Source organism: Chiroxiphia lanceolata, chromosome 5 (genome assembly GCF_009829145.1).
Source record: "Chiroxiphia lanceolata isolate bChiLan1 chromosome 5, bChiLan1.pri, whole genome shotgun sequence".
Classification (NCBI taxonomy): Eukaryota; Metazoa; Chordata; class Aves; order Passeriformes; family Pipridae; genus Chiroxiphia; species Chiroxiphia lanceolata.
Window position 1 is genome coordinate 2,182,410 of NC_045641.1, and position 16,777 is coordinate 2,199,186.

The following is a 16,777-nucleotide window of genomic DNA, read 5'->3' on the forward strand; positions in this document are numbered from 1 at the left end:
GGAACAGGAACATCACCCAAACAACCAGACCCCTGCAGAGGCACCTTGTGCTGGAAGGCCTGAACACCCTCATTCCTTCCTCTCCTGCACCAGGAACACCTCAGGCTGGTTGGGAAGTTTAACTCAGTTAAACCCAGTTGTTACAAACTGGATGAACCACTTAGGAGGGAGACAACAGGCTGTGAAAAACCCACTTGTAAAACACAATCTGAACACTGAAATATCCTCAGGTCTCTCCAATTTGCCTTTTTTTTTTTTATTTGCAGTGCTTGGGAATTCCAGGATTATTCACACACTCCTTGCTTGGAATTGCTCCAATCAGGCCCTTCTTTTTTTTTGGTCATTCAATCAGTAATTAGGCTGAGTGAAGAGGAAAGCCAGAGAAGAAACATTTGGGAAAGGATTTTTATTGTTCCAAGGATTTAATATTCAGGCATTACAGACCTGAGTAAATTCTAATTGTGTTTCTAACTCCACGTTTAATAAATGGACCATGGAGAGGTTTAAAAAAAAAAATAAAATAAAAAGGGCTGTGAGCAGTGGGAGGAAAAAACCAGGAAATGAGGCCATGAATCAAATCTGGTTTTGGAGATGACAGCGGGGCTGGATACAAATCCAACAGTCAGATAAAAGGGTATCAACATAAATAATCACAGATTAATATGACATTATGTTAATATATTACACTTTAAAGCCCCTGGGTAAATCTGAGGGCCCTGACCTGCTTAATGTCACACTTACCTTTTTCTTTATTTTGCTCAGAAAAAGGGGAATAATTCATCCTTGATCAAGGTGTGAACTTTGATGGCTCAGGAAATCAATCCATGCAGGTTTGGCTCTCAACTGTTGCCAATGTGGCAAAATCCAGGCAGGTTCTGGTCTTGAACTAAAGACAATAAAGCTCTGGCTATGAAAAATGAAATAATGACTAAAACATCAATTCTGAGGTAAGCCCTGAACCTGCAGCTTCTGCAGGAGCAGAATTGGGACTGAAAACAAAGGAATTCTGCCCTTTTTTATAACCAGGTCTTTGGATGAGTTTGCAAAGCTCATTTAGAGGAATTTGATGGCTTGGATTGATTTGCCCTGCTGGTCTGACTTGTGCCAAGAGCACCAAGGGCAGTGGGATTTGGCACAGCAGGAGTGTGAAGTCCTGCACGTGGGTCAGGGCAATCCCAGCAGGAATCCAGGCTGGGAGGAGAATGGATTGAGAGCAGCCAAGAGGAGAAGGACTCGGGGTTGTTGGTGGGTGAGGAGTTGGAGATGCCCCATCCCAGAACCCCCCGTGCCCTGGGCTGATCCCACAGCGGGGGCAGCAGGGGAGAGGGGGATTCTGCCCCTGAGGTGAGACCCCTCTGCAGAGCTGCTCCAGCCCTGGGAACAACAGCAGGAGGACGTGGAGCTGCTGGAGAGAGTCCAGAGGAGGCCCCAGAGCTGCTCCCAGGGCTGGAGCCCTTCTGCTCTGGAGCCAGGCTGGGAGAGCTGGGAATGTTCCCCTGGAGAAGAGAAGGCTCCAGGGAGACCTGAGAGCCCCTCCCAGGGCCTAAAGGGGCTCCAGGAGAGCTGGAGAGGGACTGGGGACAAGGGATGGAGGGACAGGACACAGGGAATGGTTTCCCAGTGCCAGGGGGCAGGGATAGATGGGATATTGGGAAGGAATTGCTGTCTGGGAGGGTGGGGAGGGGCTGGAATGGATTTCCCAGAGAAGCTGTGGCTGCCCCTGGATCCCTGGAAGTGTTCAAGGCCAGGTTGGAGCAACCTGGGGTAGTGGGAGGTATCTCTGGGTTTGGAAGTGGATGATCTTTAAGGTCCCTTCCAACCCAAACCATTTCATCATTCTACAAAATTAGGAGGTTTGAGCTCCATCCCCTGTGCTTCCAGGTCTCTCTCCAGCTTAACCATTCCCAACCAAGGGAAATGCTGCATCCAGGAGGAAAAACAAAGCTCTAGATGCTCCTGGCACAGGCCACCCCAAAATTCCAGTTCCAAATGGGGCCACAGAGTCCTTGGAGCCCCTTGCAGGGCCTAAAGGGGCTCCATGAGAGCTGGAGAGGGACTGGGGACAAGGGATGGAGGGACAGGACACAGGGAATGGCTTCCCAGTGCCAGAGGGCAGGGAGAGATGGGATATTGGGAAGGAATTGCTGTCTGGGAGGGTGGGGAGGGGCTGGAATGGATTTCCCAGACAAACTGTGGCTGCCCCTGGATCCCTGGAAGTGTCCAAGGCCGGGTTGGACGGGGCTTGGAGCACCTGGGCTTGTGGTTGGGGTTGGGCCTGAATTGTCTTTGATGTCCCTTCCAACCCAACCCTTTCAGGATTGTCTGTGTGTCCTGAAGATGCATCATTTCCTCAGGAAATCCTCACTTCCAGCAGCAGGCCTGGGTTCCGCCCGGCAGGGAAGATTAATTCCATACTTTGAGCACTTGCAGACTTGGCTACAACGTTCATCTGCTGATAAGGAGAAACTCAGGACCCATCCCAGCCCTTCCATGCCGAACATTTCCCAGGAACAGACGACCAGCAGGGGGAGAAGGGGTAAAGTCACCCGGTACAACGTGCTCCCCGTGACAGTGACCGAGCAGGACGATCCTCCCCGGAGCGATCCCTGCCAGCAGATGTGCAGTGAGCCATCCCCACCTCCCCCAGCCAGGCTTTCTGGGGTGTTTTTAAAGTCCTGAGGCTCCAATTTAACAGTAAGTTGTTCCTGGGCTCATTAGGATTTATTTGGGAACGTCTGGCGACGCCGTCCTTCGCTGCTCTTCGAGTGGAATTTATGTGAGAGAAACTGAGCACTGAGTGGTGGAGGAAATGGTTTTTACCAGCGAGGAATATGTTCAGACAAGGGCAAGGCTGGACAAGAGGGTTGTGTTTTAGCAAAGGATCAGGCAGTTATAATCTGGGTATGGGAATGGGTATGTGGGAAAAGCACGTGGCACCAGAAAAAGTGAAGGATTTTAACATAATAATAATAATAATATAAAAATAATGATGATAATGATGATGATAATAATAATAGCCATCTAAACATTTTATGGGGCACTGGGGAATCCTGGAATCCTGGGGGTAGTTCTGGGCCCCTCAGACAGGAGAGACCTGGAGGGGCTGGAGCGTGTGCAGGGAAGGGAAGGGAGCTGGGAAGGGTCTGGAGAATTCCTGAGGGAGCTGGGGGGGCTCAGCCTGGAGCAAAGAGGGATCAGGGGGGACCTTCTGGCTCTGCAAGTCCCTGACAGGAGGGGGCAGCCGGGGGGGGGTCGGGCTCTGCTCCCAGGGAACAAGGGACAGGAGGAGAGGGAACGGCCTCCAGCTGTGCCAGGGGAGGGTCAGGTTGGACATCAGGAGGAATTTCTTCCTGGAAAGGGTTGTCCAGCCCAGGGCAGGGGTGGAATCCCCATCCCTGGAGGGATTTCAAATCCCTGTGGATGTGGCACTTGGGGACATGGGGCAGTGCTGCGGAACGGTTGGACTTGATCCTGGAGAGCTTTTCCTACTTCAGTGATTCCCTGGTTCTGTGACTCAAAGCTCCTGCTTGTTTTCCAGATCCACAACAATCCACCTGAAGTTCCCCAGCCTCAGATGGATTTGCTGCTCACACAAGACCCAAGTGGGCTCAGATCCATCAAGATGAGGAGCAATTAACAGCTGTGCATTGACTGAGACACTTTTATTTGTCATTCCCATTTTATGCTGTGTTTTTCCTTGGCAGAAATGTGCTCCCAGTGACCACTGAAGGGAACTGCTCCAGTCAGTGCTGTCCCACATGGACAGTCCTCTTAAAAAAGCCCATTATTTGTTTGAACACATAAACTGTTTGCAGTTTTACACAGAACAGCTTCTCCTTCTGGTTGCAAATTGCTCCTGAGAGTTGTGAGCTGGGCTGGAGTTTATTTGCCACTGGTGAACAAATGATTTTTGGGGCTCCAAACTTCTTGTAGCCTTTTCTAACTTTAATTTCTAACACTTTTTCTTTCATTTAGCACCATCCTTGAGAGAGCTCTCAAACAGCTCTGACAGTCCACAGAGAGAAGCCCCTGACATATGGATGGCTTTGGCCTGCAGCAAAGAGTCTTTCATTTCCAACTATTAAAGGGGAGCCATAAATCCTGGGGTACCTCAGCCCTGCTCTTCCCACAGCCAGGGAACCTCCCAGACACACCAAAACCACCCAAAGCCATTTGGAGGTGTAATTCTGCCCATTTGTCCTGAAATCTTCATACGTTTCCATGGTCTGTAATTTCCAGTCCCACAAAACAATCATTAAAAAAAAAAGCCCCCCGAAACAAAACCCTGGCAGGAAATAGAGCTGTTGTTAAAACCTCCATTCCTAAATATAAATCAGCAAGACAAGGGTATTTTCACTGAACTCTCCCAAAACATAGGAGAAGAGCTGCTTTCCAATTTGGGGCTGGGCATTTATTCACTGAATAAATACAGTTTGACCCCTAAAAATAAATGCAGTTTGACCCCTAAAAATAAATGCAGCTTGACCCCTAAAAAACACTCCCAGTGGAGAAAAATAAGGAAATTCAACCCCCTCAGTTTGTGCTCAGTGTGAAGACAGAGGGATTCCCAATCCATTTATTCCCTTAAAAACACACAGTTCCCAGGATGTTGAATTCCTAACAGTTTCCCCTCACAGAAAGTGGTTTAACATCTGTACAAACCAGGCATAAAATCACATCCAGGGAACAGCTCCACGTCCCTGAAATATTCCCAAGCAGCTTTTATTTGGGAGCAAAGTGGCCACCAGCCAAGGCTTCAGCAAGAGCTGAAGCCCCAAGGAAGGAAGGCAGATACTGCTGAAATGTTGGCTGATAGTTTATACCCAAATAAAAATGGCTTGCAAATATATCAAAGGGCACGTGAGCAGCTCTGTTGATGCAGCCAGAGTGGGGTTTTCATGGAGGCAGAGAAAGAAAATGCATCAGGATGAAAAAGTCTTGATGATTATTGTGCACAAACCACGCTGGGGCAAATTTCTTCTAAGTGGGACTGAAGATTTTGGTGTCACTGTGGTACAAATAGGCTTTCACTTTTTGAACCAAGACAAGAAGGGTTTGGAAAGGGGGGAAAAAACCAAAGATAAGGCCTCTCAAATATCATGGTTGTTATTATTTGTGTGTTGCTACAAAATCCCAGCAGAAGATTTAGGGCTTCAGGGGGTAAAAGAGGGAGCAGATGAGAGACAAAACAATGTGTATTCAGGTTGGATATCCTTGGATCCACAGGGAGGGTTTTGCTCCAAGAATAGCCACATCCAGATGCAGGTTATCTTGCAGGCTGAAAGGGAAATGGATTAGGTGTTAATAACATCATTAACTTCTTGAAGAAAATTATGTGGCCAAGGGGAGTGTGCTAATGGGAATTTCATTCTGTCATGGGGTGGAAAAGGGGATGAGGAGCCTGAGGCACTGAGCCCACACCACACCACAGAATCGTGGAATCCTTTAGGTTGGAAAAGACCTCCAAGATCACGGAGTCCAAACATTCCCAGCAGTGCCAAGGCCACCACTGACCCATGTCCCCAAGTGCCACATGCACAGGGATTTGAAATCCCGCCAGGGATGGGGACAACACCCCTGCCCTGGGCTGGACAACCCTTTCCAGGAAGAAATTCCTCCTGAAGTCCAGTCTGACCCTCCCCTGGCACAGCTTGAGTCTGTTCCCCCTTGTCCTGTCCCTTGTTCCCTGGGAGCAGAGCCCGACCCCCCCGGCTCCTCCCTCCTGTCAGGGAGTAGCAGAGCCAGAAGGTCCCCCCTGAGCCTCCTTTGCTCCAGGGTGAGCCCCCCCAGCTCCCTCAGCCGCTCCCGGGAGGGATCCCGGCAGGATCAGGGATGGTCAGGACTACATTACCCAGCGTGCTCTGCGCATGCGCAAACACCCAGCAACCCTTTCCCGCCGCGGAGCATCACGGGACTTGTAGTTCTTACCCTCCCCGGCGAAGTTCGCCCCGAAAAAGTTCCCGCACGGTTCCGGTACCTGTCGCTCCTTGGCCGGGGCCGCGCCGTTCCCATGGCAACGCGCCGCATCAGCCAATGGGGAGCGCCGTTCTACGTGCGGAGGCGCGCGGCAGGCCAATGAGCGGCGTTGTTGCTGCGGGGCGGCGCTGGCAGCGCGCTCGGAGAGTCTCCTTGGGACCGTCCCCGGGCCGGGCCGAGATGGGCGGCGGCGGCAGCACCCGGCGGGTCACCTTCGAGGCGGACGAGAATGAGAATATCACCGTGGTCAAGGGCGTCAGGGTGAGCGCGGCGCCGCCCGGGAGGTCCCCGGGACACGCCGGGGCGCTCCGAGTCATCCCCGGCCCGGGCTGACCCGCCGCTTCCATCTCCCTCCCCCCCCATGTTATTCTGTCCCTGTTCCTGCCCCTTTCTCTGCCCCTGTCTCGCTTCCCTCCCCTCTCCCCCGGTGATTTCTCCATTCTCCGCTGTTCCAGGCGGGACAAGGACCCCCGTGTGTGTTCCAGCCCGGTGACCCGTTTTAGGATAAATGTGTGACTGGAGGAGCTGGATTTGCCTTTCCGTGACCTCCACATGCCGGAGCTCCTCCCTTTCCCATGTCCTGCACCCTGACATTCCCTGGGTCCGACTTCCTGTGCGACCGCGGAGCCGTTCCCTGTGTGTCCCTGTTTGTCGTCAATCCCAGGATGGTTCGGGTTGGAAGGGAACTTAAAAATCGTCTTGTTCCACCCCCTGCCATGGGCAGGGACACCTTCCACTAGCCCACGTTGCTCCAGCCCGGCCTTGGACACTTCCAGGGATCCAGGGGCAGCCACAGCTTCTCTGGGAAATCCATTCCAGCCCCTCCCCATCCTCCCAGACAGCAATTCCTTTCCAATATCCCATCTAACCCTGCCCTCTGGCACTGGGAAGCCATTCCCTGTGTCCTGCCTCTCCATCCCTTGTCCCCAGTCCCTCTCCAGCTCTCCTGGAGCCCCTTTAGGCCCTGCAAGGGGCTCTCAGCTCTCCCTGGAGCTTTCTCTTCTCCAGGGGAACATTCCCAACTCTCCCTCTCAAAGCTCCTCAGTGTTTTTGTGAGGGAACCTGTTAAATTTTCCTTCTTGGAGCCAAATGCTGAGACTCAGCTCTGTGGGGGAAAGTACATCCAATAGAAATCCTGTAATACATCAGGAAAGGAGTTGTGACACAAAGAACTTCTGGAAATCTTGCAGCTTAGGAATTTCTCCAGGGAAGACAGCGTGTAGCTCATCCCAGGGGTGACAATGACTCCTCTTTTATTCTTCCTCTCAGGGAGGTGCAGAACAAGCCCTGACAGTTCATTCTGGCTCAGCACGGGAATGTTTTTAATTCCTGGTCATTTAATACTCTCAAGCAAGTAGGTGACAGTAGTGTAAGCATAATGTATCTTTCTATATTCCAGAGAGCAAAGTTTCTCTGTCCCAGGTTGCCCAGAGAAGCTGTGGCTGCCCCTGGATCCCTGGAAGTGTCCAAGGTCGGGTTGGAGCACCCTGGGATAGTGGAAGGTGTCCCTGAGGTTGCAACTGGATGATCTTTAAGGTCCCCTCCGACCCAAACCATCCTGGGATTCCGTGATATGAGTTGCAAGTGAAGCGTTTATGTTATTCATTCTTTTCCTTGTCTTCATTTTATCCCTGGGCTTCCATAGATCTGAACCTGGGCATTGCTCTGTTGGATTCTGCTTGATTTGTTGGATTCTGTGTGTGCAGATTCCCATTAACTCGGTGTTTGACTCCCCTTGCTTGTGTTGCACAAGTCCCTGGAGGGCTTTCCCAGGATTTGTGTCTCCTGGGACAAGTTCTCTGCACCTGCACAGCGAGATATTTGTGTCCAACTAACTGAGAAAGGCAAAAACTCTGGTTAATTACAAGCACTGAGTCCCAGGGTCCCGTTCCCTTCCCTTTCCCCTTCCCCTTCCCTTTCCCCTTCCCTTTCCCCTTCCCTTTCCCCTTCCCTTTCCCCTTCCCTTTCCCCTTCCCTTTCCCCTTCCCTTTCCCCTTCCCTTTCCCCTTCCCTTTCCCCTTCCCTTTCCCCTTCCCTTTCCCCTTCCCTTTCCCCTTCCCTTTCCCCTTCCCTTTCCCCTTCCCTTTCCTTCCCTTCCTTTTGTATCCTATATTTTTCCACCCTATTTCCACGAGAGCCGCCATCCCGCCGCTCGTTGCAGTTTTTTGGAGCTCTCACCTCGCAAACGAGAGGGAAAAAAAGTTTCTCTTGCTCTGGGAATGGAATTTTACCAGCTGTCAACTCTTCTATTGGCTTTCTGGGCTCTTTTTTGGGGGAAATTTGAGTTCATTTCCCTGGGAAACGGGATCAGAAGGAGCCTGACCGTGCGTGGTGTTGTGTTTTCCAGCTCTCCGACAGCCTCATCGATCGGATGAAGGAACCCTCCTCACCCTCTGGGAGATCCCCCCGCTCCTCAGGTACAGCTTTACTCCTGCTTTTTTTGGGCTTTTAACTGGGAGGAAGGAAGGAAAATCAAATTTGCCCTTCAGAGCTTTGTAATGGACTCATTGCCCTTTCTGGAGAGACGAGCTGCTTGACATTAACTTATTTTTGCGGGTTTTTACGTGAGTTTTAAGTTCCTGTTGGTTCTCTTCTGACATTAAAGTGCAAAACATCTGCTCATCAGACTTGGCTTTCCACAGTATTGTCCTTAAAAACTTGTTAAAAACCCCACAGAACAAGCAAAAACCCAAATAATTCTTGAGTTCTGAAGGGCAAATTCTTGCTTCTTTAATCAGCGCTGAGTTTTGTTCTGGTGAAGTTTTGTTGAAATCCACTCCAGCAAACATTAAAAGGAAAATATGCCCTTTTCCTGTTATGGAAGGGTGGAAATAAGTGACACACAGATGGGTGGCTTTCTTTACTCCTTATATTTCATTACTGAGGCCTGTTTTGATGCATCAAACAGTGTCTGTGCCAGGCAGCCACTGCTCTGATTTAAAATATTGCAGCACAGGCTGAAGGAGTAGAAATGAAGAGCAGAGATTGCAGCTGGAGATTTGGGGAACCTGTAAAGTCCAAGGAAGGCTCTTATCAGTGCTCCAGAAATATTCCTGATAACAGGAAATTCCCTCGGGGCCTTTTGCCTTGATACTTAAAAAAAAACCCCACACAACCCAGGGAACTCAGCACTGATTAAAACCAAGCCCTGTGGCAGCTTTGCAGCAGGACTGGAGTAAGTAGAAGGAGCATCTTTCTTTCTTCTGAAGCATAAAGTTGTTTTCCTGGTGCTTAATTGAAGGTGTCTGGGGTGAGGTGTGTCTGTCACACCATCCCAGAGTGGTTTGGGTTGGGAGGGACCTCCAGGATCATCTCATTCCAACCAAAAAGGGAATCTTTTTTTTAATGTTTTTAAATAGTACCTTTCTCTCTTTTTTTTTTTTTGCCTGTATTTTGCTGTGGTGATGAATTATTCTAGGTAAAGGATTTATATAAAATAACAGTTGTCCATCCTTCCTGCTTTCCCTGTGCTCTTTGCTGCCTTTCCATCCTTAAACCTGGGTTAGGGACGTGGTCTTGTGAACAAGCACCTGGGAATTTGGGCCCTGGGGGGTGGAGGTGAAGGCTGGGACATCCCAGGAATTCTTTGCTAATTCCCAGCCTGTGCCAGGGCCTCCCCACCCTCACAGCCAAGAATTCCTTCCCAATATCCCACCTGGAGCCTTCCTTTCGTTTCTCACTGTGTGGGGGGAAATGGGGCTTTGGATTTTTTCATTCTTTCGGATATTTTTATTTATTGAAAGACTTGGAGCAAGTCCAGAGGAGGTCACTGAGCACATCAGGGGGATGGAGGATCTCTCCTGTCAGGAAGGGCTGGGAGAATTGGGATGGTTCAGCCTGGAAAAGAGGCTTTGGGGTGACCTCATTGCAGCCTTTCAGTACCTGAGGGGAGTCCACAAGAAAGATGGGGAGAGACTTTGGAGAAGGGATGGAGGGACAGGACAAGGGGGAATGGCTTCAAAGTGACAGAGAATGTGTTTAGATGGGATATTGGGAAGGAATTCCTGGCTGGGAGGGCGGAGAGGCCCTGGCCCAGGTTTCCCAGAGGATCTGTGGCTGCCCCTGGATCCCTGGAAGTGTCCAAGGCCAGGTTGGAGCAACCTGGGATAGTGGGAGGTGTTGGATTTGGAACTGGATGATCTTTCCTGTCCCTTCCAACCCAAACCATCCCATGATTCTAAGAATTCCTTGAGCATTCTTGAGCTTGGAAAACCTTCTGGAGTATTATTTCTGCTCGAAGAAGGAGTGGTTTTGGTGCAGTGCTTTTACATCCCAGCCCAAGAGCACATTACAAGAGTAAAAAAAGGTGTCTGGAGGGAGAAACATTAGAGCTGTTCAACCCAGCCCCCTCCTCAAGTGAAATCTTGGATAGCTTTTGGTGGAGGAATAATGGTTGAGGTTACATGAAAGAAGGTGCATCTTGGTGCTTGCCAATAATGAGGAATTTATTGACTTCACTTGGGGAGGGTCAGAAAATGAAATTACATCCACTTACACGGGCATCTGACATCTAAATACAACTTCTTAAAGCATCTGGGCTTTGCCTGGATCACTTTCTGACTTCTGAGTGATATTAAATGCACTGAAATATTTAACAAGTGTAAAATCTTTCAAGTCTGCCTGTAATTCCTAAAGCAATATTGATGGAAGGGTAATTTGGTCAGACAACAAGGGTGGTTTTGTTGTTTTTTTTTTTTTTGCTGGGTGTGTGTGTTATCCCTAAAGCTTCAGTCAGAGCAGACAAAGGGAATGCTTTCCTTCATTTTTGCTTAGTGGGTATTGGAAAATCCACTAATGGATATTATGAGGGGGAAAAAAAGAAGAAGAAGAAATGCTTAAATTTTCAGGAGTCTCAGCACCTCAGACAAGCTTTTTTCCCCCCCCTTTGCAGAAACAGATGATGTTGAGGACACATTTTTCCCCCTTTTTTAAGCTGTATTTGTTATTTTTGTCATTTTGAGAACAAATCAGTCAAGGACCATGTCACAAACTCTAATTATGGTGGGGTAATTGTGGAGGAATTGGGTTAGACCTTTGCATTTTTTTCATGGCTTGATTTTTGGGGATTGATGTCTTTTTTTTTGGGGGGGGGGGTTGGTTTCTGTCTTTTGGTGGAGTTTCTGTGGCCTGGGGTGTCTTGGCTCCGTCAGAAGGATCGTTGGGATGTCCAGGAATGAGGATTTGAAGAATTAGGTTGGAACTGGAGAGACAACCAGGATTTAACTGAACTTTGGGAGAGCAAACTTCCAGAGAGAGCAGGTTGGTGGGGTCACATCAGAGGCAGATTTGAGGGAAGATATGAGATCCTCAAGGACAAACCTCTTCCAAGTGGAAGAACAGTCCACTCCAACCTTCAGGAATGTGAATGGATATATTGGGAGGCTGGGCTGGTCCACCAGGGAGCTGCTAACAGAGCTTTGGGGTAAAAATGAGCCCAGCATGAGGGGCAAGCCCAGCCAGGCTGGAAAATGAGTGGATTTGGGGGTCAGGAGAAGGCCCAAGTGTCCTTTACTTCCCCTTCAGCAAGGTGCTCAGCTCTCCCAATATCCTTGGATCCAGGTTGGGATAACTCAGGGTTACAAGCCCTGCTTGGATGTGCAGGGTCGGAGGGTTGTGGCCGCTGGGTCAGACTCTCCCTGGAGCTGCTGGAGTGGGATTGTGCAGGAGTGGAACAGCTTTATCCATGTCCTGGAGCAGGAGGTGGAGCAGAGGCACTTCCATGCAGGTGATCCCAAATTTAGGGGGCAGCTGGAGGGCAAAGCTGTTCTCCAGAGGGCCCCGGAATGGCTGGAGGAACGAGTAAAATCGAGCAGAGAAGGTTTTGAGGAAGCCCAACAGCAACATTCCCAGAGCTCTGGGGATTATTGGGAAGCTGGTTCTTCACAATGCTGATTGTGTGAGGGCAGGAGATGGTGGCTGTTGAACCAGGAGAGTGGAAATAAGGAATAACTTTGCCAGGATGAGACCAGCGAGGCGCCACAAGGGTTTTCCCGCTGACGCTGCCCGGTCTCCATCCTTGGAAGATTTCAAGGTGGGCGTGGAAAAACCCTGAGCAATTTGGGGCTGATCTCAAGGCTGACCCTACCAGGAGCAGAAAAGTTGGCAAAATAACTTCCTGTGGCCCCTTCCAGCCTGAAGGATTCCGTGGTTTGGGTGTGGAAATCCGTTTGCTCAGTCAAACAGAGCATTTTGGAGCCTCTGAAGCTGAGAAGGGACCACTGGGACCACCTGGACTGGTCTCCTGCAGCCCCAGAGAACTCTGACACCAGAGTCATTGCCCTTGCTCCTTGTTTGTTTTTTAGGGAGATTTCTCTTTATTGAATTTTTTTTTTTTTAAGAGTTGCAGCACGTCCTGAGGATATTTAATAATTATGGGTAGTCAGGTACTGCGTGGAAAAAGAAGTAAAACTGGAGTAGCTGATGATCAATGTTGTTGGAGGCTCTGCAGCATTGCCTGTGACTTTGAATTCTGTGTTTGCAGTTTTTATGAGTGTCTGGAAGTTTACAGAGTTTGCCTAAATTTGTGCCAGTTGAGCAAGAACCCTCTGCAAATAAAAACCCCGTCGGTTCTTTGCCCTTTGAGGCATTAATTGCTCATCCACCCTTTTGTTGCAACGAGATTTTTTTTTTTCTCTGTGTAGACTGAAAGATGAACTGACATTTGTGATTTCCATTGGTAGGATTCCCCTTATTTTTAGAAAAGGAAAAAAACCAAACCAACCAGGTTTAGCAGTGCTGGGGTTGATCCTCTTTGCTGGGAGACACCGGTGGAAACTCAGCCTGTTCCATGTGGATTAACCCCCTTCCTTCAGGATCCAGGAGAGCTGGGCAAAGCTCGTGGAGCCCTCTGCAAAAATGAGCTTTAAGGCCTAATTATGGAATTCTTGCCATTGCCTTTTACTAGTTCTGAGCACTGAATTATTTCCCAGTTCAATCCTGGCCTTTGAGCAGAGGCAGCCAGAGCCCAGCCTGACTTAGGCTGAGCTTGCTGCAAATGCAGCCAGTTTATCCACTGGTTTTTTAAGCCAGACTTGTGGCAAGACTGTGTGGTGGATTTTTTGTGTTTTAGTTTTTTTTCTTTTTTTTACTGTTAAAATGATTTAAAACCTTATCTGGCAACTTGTTTTGGTCGTTTTTCTGTCGTTTTTTTCTTCATCTTGGTTACATTCTCCTTTAGAAATCAGAATTTGATGGAAGAAAATGCCTGTTTTGGAGACATTTGCCGTGGTCCTTGTTGGAAAACTCCCACGTGTGTCCTTGCAGGATCCTCTGGGCATCAGGATAAACCCCTCCTATTCCTCCTTTGTCCTTCAGAGACCTTCCTGGGATTATGGGTCAAAAAGACCAGATATTGGCAAAGATAAAGGGCTTTGTAATTTAAGGGATTTTTGGAATAGAAGTAATTTAGAGCAGTGAATGATTTTTTTTTTTTTTAATCTTAAGGAATAAATTCAAAACTGTCGATATTTTTAATGAATAAAACCCAATGACCAAATGAGAGCTGTTTGATTTCACCAGTGTCAGTCTTGATAACACCATAAAGGAAATTGTTATTCTGCTGCCTGGAATCCTCTCTGGTTTTACAGCACAATAGATGTTCTTATCCAAATTTATCTCGAAGTAGTAGAGGAGTTTAAATGCATTTTTTTTTCTCCTTTCTATTATTGAAAAACACCACTTCTTCGGTGTAACACAACTTGCAGGCCTCCAAGTAATAAAACCTTTTGCTTTTAATAGTAAACTCTGCTTTTTCTTCCCATCACCATTTATTTACCAGGCAGAGAATCTTCAGTGTGATATAAAAGAACACTTTAAATGGGTGATTTATCACATTAAGATGAGAAGAGAAGCTTTGTTTTATTCTTTCATCTCCAGGCAGCAGCCAAGTGTTACTAAAGCTCTTCATCACTTGTCAGATGAGGCAGGTTAAGTGTATTTTTTTTTTTGTGCTGCTGCAAAGCTCTGGGTTGGTTGTTTTTTAGTTAAACAGCAGCTCCCACTCAGAGACTCCTTTTCCTCAGGGGAATGGGATGCACTTTTACCTCCTGCTCCCGTTTTTTTCCCCCCCATCCCGATTTCCACGTGCTCTGAACTCCTTGACTTTCAGTGACCTCATGTTAAAATTTATTACTGAACTTTTGGGGAAGAGCAGCCTGAAAATTGCACTTTTCAGGCGCTCCAAGCTGTTGGTTGGTTGAAATCTAAATTTAAAAAGGAGGGAAAGGACATTTCTTCCCTGGTTTTGCCAGCTTGGTTGTGTCCCTCTGGCACAACCTGGAGCTGCTTTATCTGATTCCCATTTTTAGCCTCATTAACCACGTTTGATTTCACCTCTTGTTAATCACCTAAAAACCAAGGATCTATTCCAAGCTACTCCTTCAGGCTGGGGGTGAGAGATGGAGGTTCATCCCAGCTCATGGAAGGTTCTGGTTCTCCTTAACCTCTGGAATTTTACCCTGAAGGAGTCGAGTGGTTCATCTAAGATGCTTGATTTTTTTTTTTTTTCCTTTACCATTTTCTCTATTTCTTGGGCTTTCTTTTATGAGGAATCATCCTGAGAGGAAGGACTCAGTTAATCCTTGATGCTACTAATTGACATTTCTCAGCCAGGGGAGATGGTGTCATTAAATTGAAGGAGGAAAAAGAAATAGCAGCAGAAATTGGTGGGAAGAATTATTAAAGGCCGTGGTTGAAGAGTGACTTTGGTGCTCATCTGAAATTCCAGGAAGCTGGAATTTTTGGAGAAGCATCCCTTTGGCCCTCAGGCAAAACTCAGTTGTCAGTTGTGTTTGTGTTGAACTCACTGGCTGCTTTTATTCAGGAGAAAAGAGATTGTTTTACACGAGGAAAAAAGTGAATTTCTCCCATATTTCTGAACTAACTGGGAGCATCTTTGCTGACAGATTATTCCTTCTCCTTAGGATTTTCATATTTCACCTCTTACCCACTGGAACAGCCTCTTCCTTTTAATTCAGTTCCTGAATCCACTTTTCTGGTATTTGAGGTGCTTTCCCAGTTGCTGTTTTGTGCTGGATTAACCTACTAAAGGTAGTTTATTCCTGGAGTGGAATTGGATCTGTTAATTGGCAATAATCCTATTCACTCCATCCATCTGAAATATCTTGGTTTTCTGACAACTAATACCACTAAAACAATAAATTAAATCTAAATAGTTGGAGAGCTGGTGCAAGTATTGCATCAGCTGAGGGCCCAGACCCCTGCAAAGTTATTTTTATTAGCAGATCTCATTGCACATCATTAAAAACAGAGGTGCTGGATTAATGTTTCTGTGAGACTTTTAAACGTTCCAGCATTTCTGTGTAATTTCTGAATAATGAAAAGAGCCATAAACATCATAGTTTTGGGGTTGTTTACTGCCTGTTTGCAGCTTATTATTAAAAGCAGCAACACAGGGCCACATTTCTGAGCTGGCAACGCTGTGGCTGCGTGCTCATAATTAAGTTGAAATACAGATTAGATTAAATATAAAGCTGGTTTTGCCAGAGTTGGAGAAAGACTTGTTATGATGAAATAAATCCCCTGTGCCTGTGCAAGGAGTTATTTTGGGGTGCATTTCTTTGAAATGATGAATATTGCCTGTTTCTAATCTGACCCCGTGGCTCCTGCTGTTAACATCCCGTGAAACAAGCGTGCTGCCACTTTGTCACTGAATTAACTTCCAGCTTCTTCTCCAAAATAAACATGTCAGAAAGTGGGAATGTCCTCAAGGCATGAGGAAATCCTTGGAGCTACTCCCGGGCTTCCCTTTCCAAGGGATTCTCACGTGCAGGATCTTTGCACGGAGGTTGTTTAAATTCTTTCCCTCTTCCCCCGTCAGGAATTACGACCCTGGACGTGCTTTTCATCTGAGCTGGATAAACCAATTGTGGAATTACTGCTTTCCCTGCCCTCATGATTTGATGTGGAGATAGTGACCTTTTTTTCCCCTGAATAATCAGCTCCTGCTGGAAAATTGTTAATCCCTTTAAAACTTAGTGCTTGGTCATTACATGGCCTTAAATGTCCGGTGCAGGAGTTTGATGTGCTGATTTATCTTTCCATGCAGCTCCAACCTCTGGGAAATCTGTTCAATGGGATCAACAGATGTATTGATGAGTGTTATCTTTGGGTGAAACCCTTTTTTCTTTCATTAACCTTTCCCTGTAAAGACACTTTCACTGCTTGTTTTTTCCCACTGTCGCTGCTTCACGGACTCCTGTTTAATTTTTATTTTTCTCTTCCTTCTTTCCCAGGATAACTTTGGAATTTATCAGCCAATTTTAGCCCCACTGGTCACAGATTTCTCAAGGGTAATGAGTTGATTTACATGTTCTCTGAAATCTTGCCAAGGCTTGGTGACAATGTGGGTCCTGATCTGGTCATTGGCCAGTTTAGAGATCACAGATTATCTTTGTGCTGTTGAACTGATTTGCAAAGGGAAAACAGCTACTCCTGTGTCCTGCAGTGCATGTTGCAGCTTAATTGATTGGAATATTAAGAGTTTTGTTGCTAGAAGTTTCCTCAGAGGGGGGTGTTCAGCACAGATGGGGGAACTCTACAGTGGATGCAGAATTGTTACAAAAGTCTCTTGTTTCCATCACTCTGGTCTTTTCCTGGTTTAATTATGGATCTGCCTCTCTGGATCCCCCTGTGCTTCCCCTTCCACCTTAGCAGTGCTTGGAAAATTCTGCATCATTCTTTCCATCCTCCTTCCCACTGGATTTCTTCACCAGTCCCGTAGGTTGGACAAGACCCTTGAGACCAGAGAATTATGGACTGGTTTGGGTTGGAAGGGACCTTA

At 47.5% G+C, this 16,777-nt stretch overlaps 1 protein-coding gene and 1 long non-coding RNA gene across 8 annotated transcripts in view; both read left to right on the forward strand.

Annotated features, from left to right (window-relative positions):
- LOC116786615 overlaps window positions 1–3,809 on the forward strand; it is a 46,931-nt gene extending 43,122 nt beyond the window's left edge. For both annotated transcript variants that reach the window (XR_004357019.1, XR_004357021.1), the window contains exon 3: window positions 3,539–3,809. This is a non-coding gene — a long non-coding RNA (uncharacterized LOC116786615). The remainder of the gene's footprint in view (window positions 1–3,538) is intronic.
- Window positions 3,810–6,018: 2,209 nt separating this feature from the next.
- CHCHD3 (coiled-coil-helix-coiled-coil-helix domain containing 3) overlaps window positions 6,019–16,777 on the forward strand; it is a 146,275-nt gene continuing 135,516 nt past the window's right edge. For 4 of the 6 annotated variants that reach the window (XM_032687301.1, XM_032687302.1, XM_032687304.1 and 1 more), the window contains exons 1-2: window positions 6,019–6,237; window positions 8,324–8,394. In XM_032687301.1, the coding sequence (XP_032543192.1) occupies window positions 6,034–6,237; window positions 8,324–8,394 (275 nt within the window). In that variant the 5' untranslated portion in view covers window positions 6,019–6,033. The remainder of the gene's footprint in view (window positions 6,238–8,323; window positions 8,395–16,777) is intronic. The other 2 variants (XM_032687303.1, XM_032687306.1) reach the window with 1 other exon arrangement.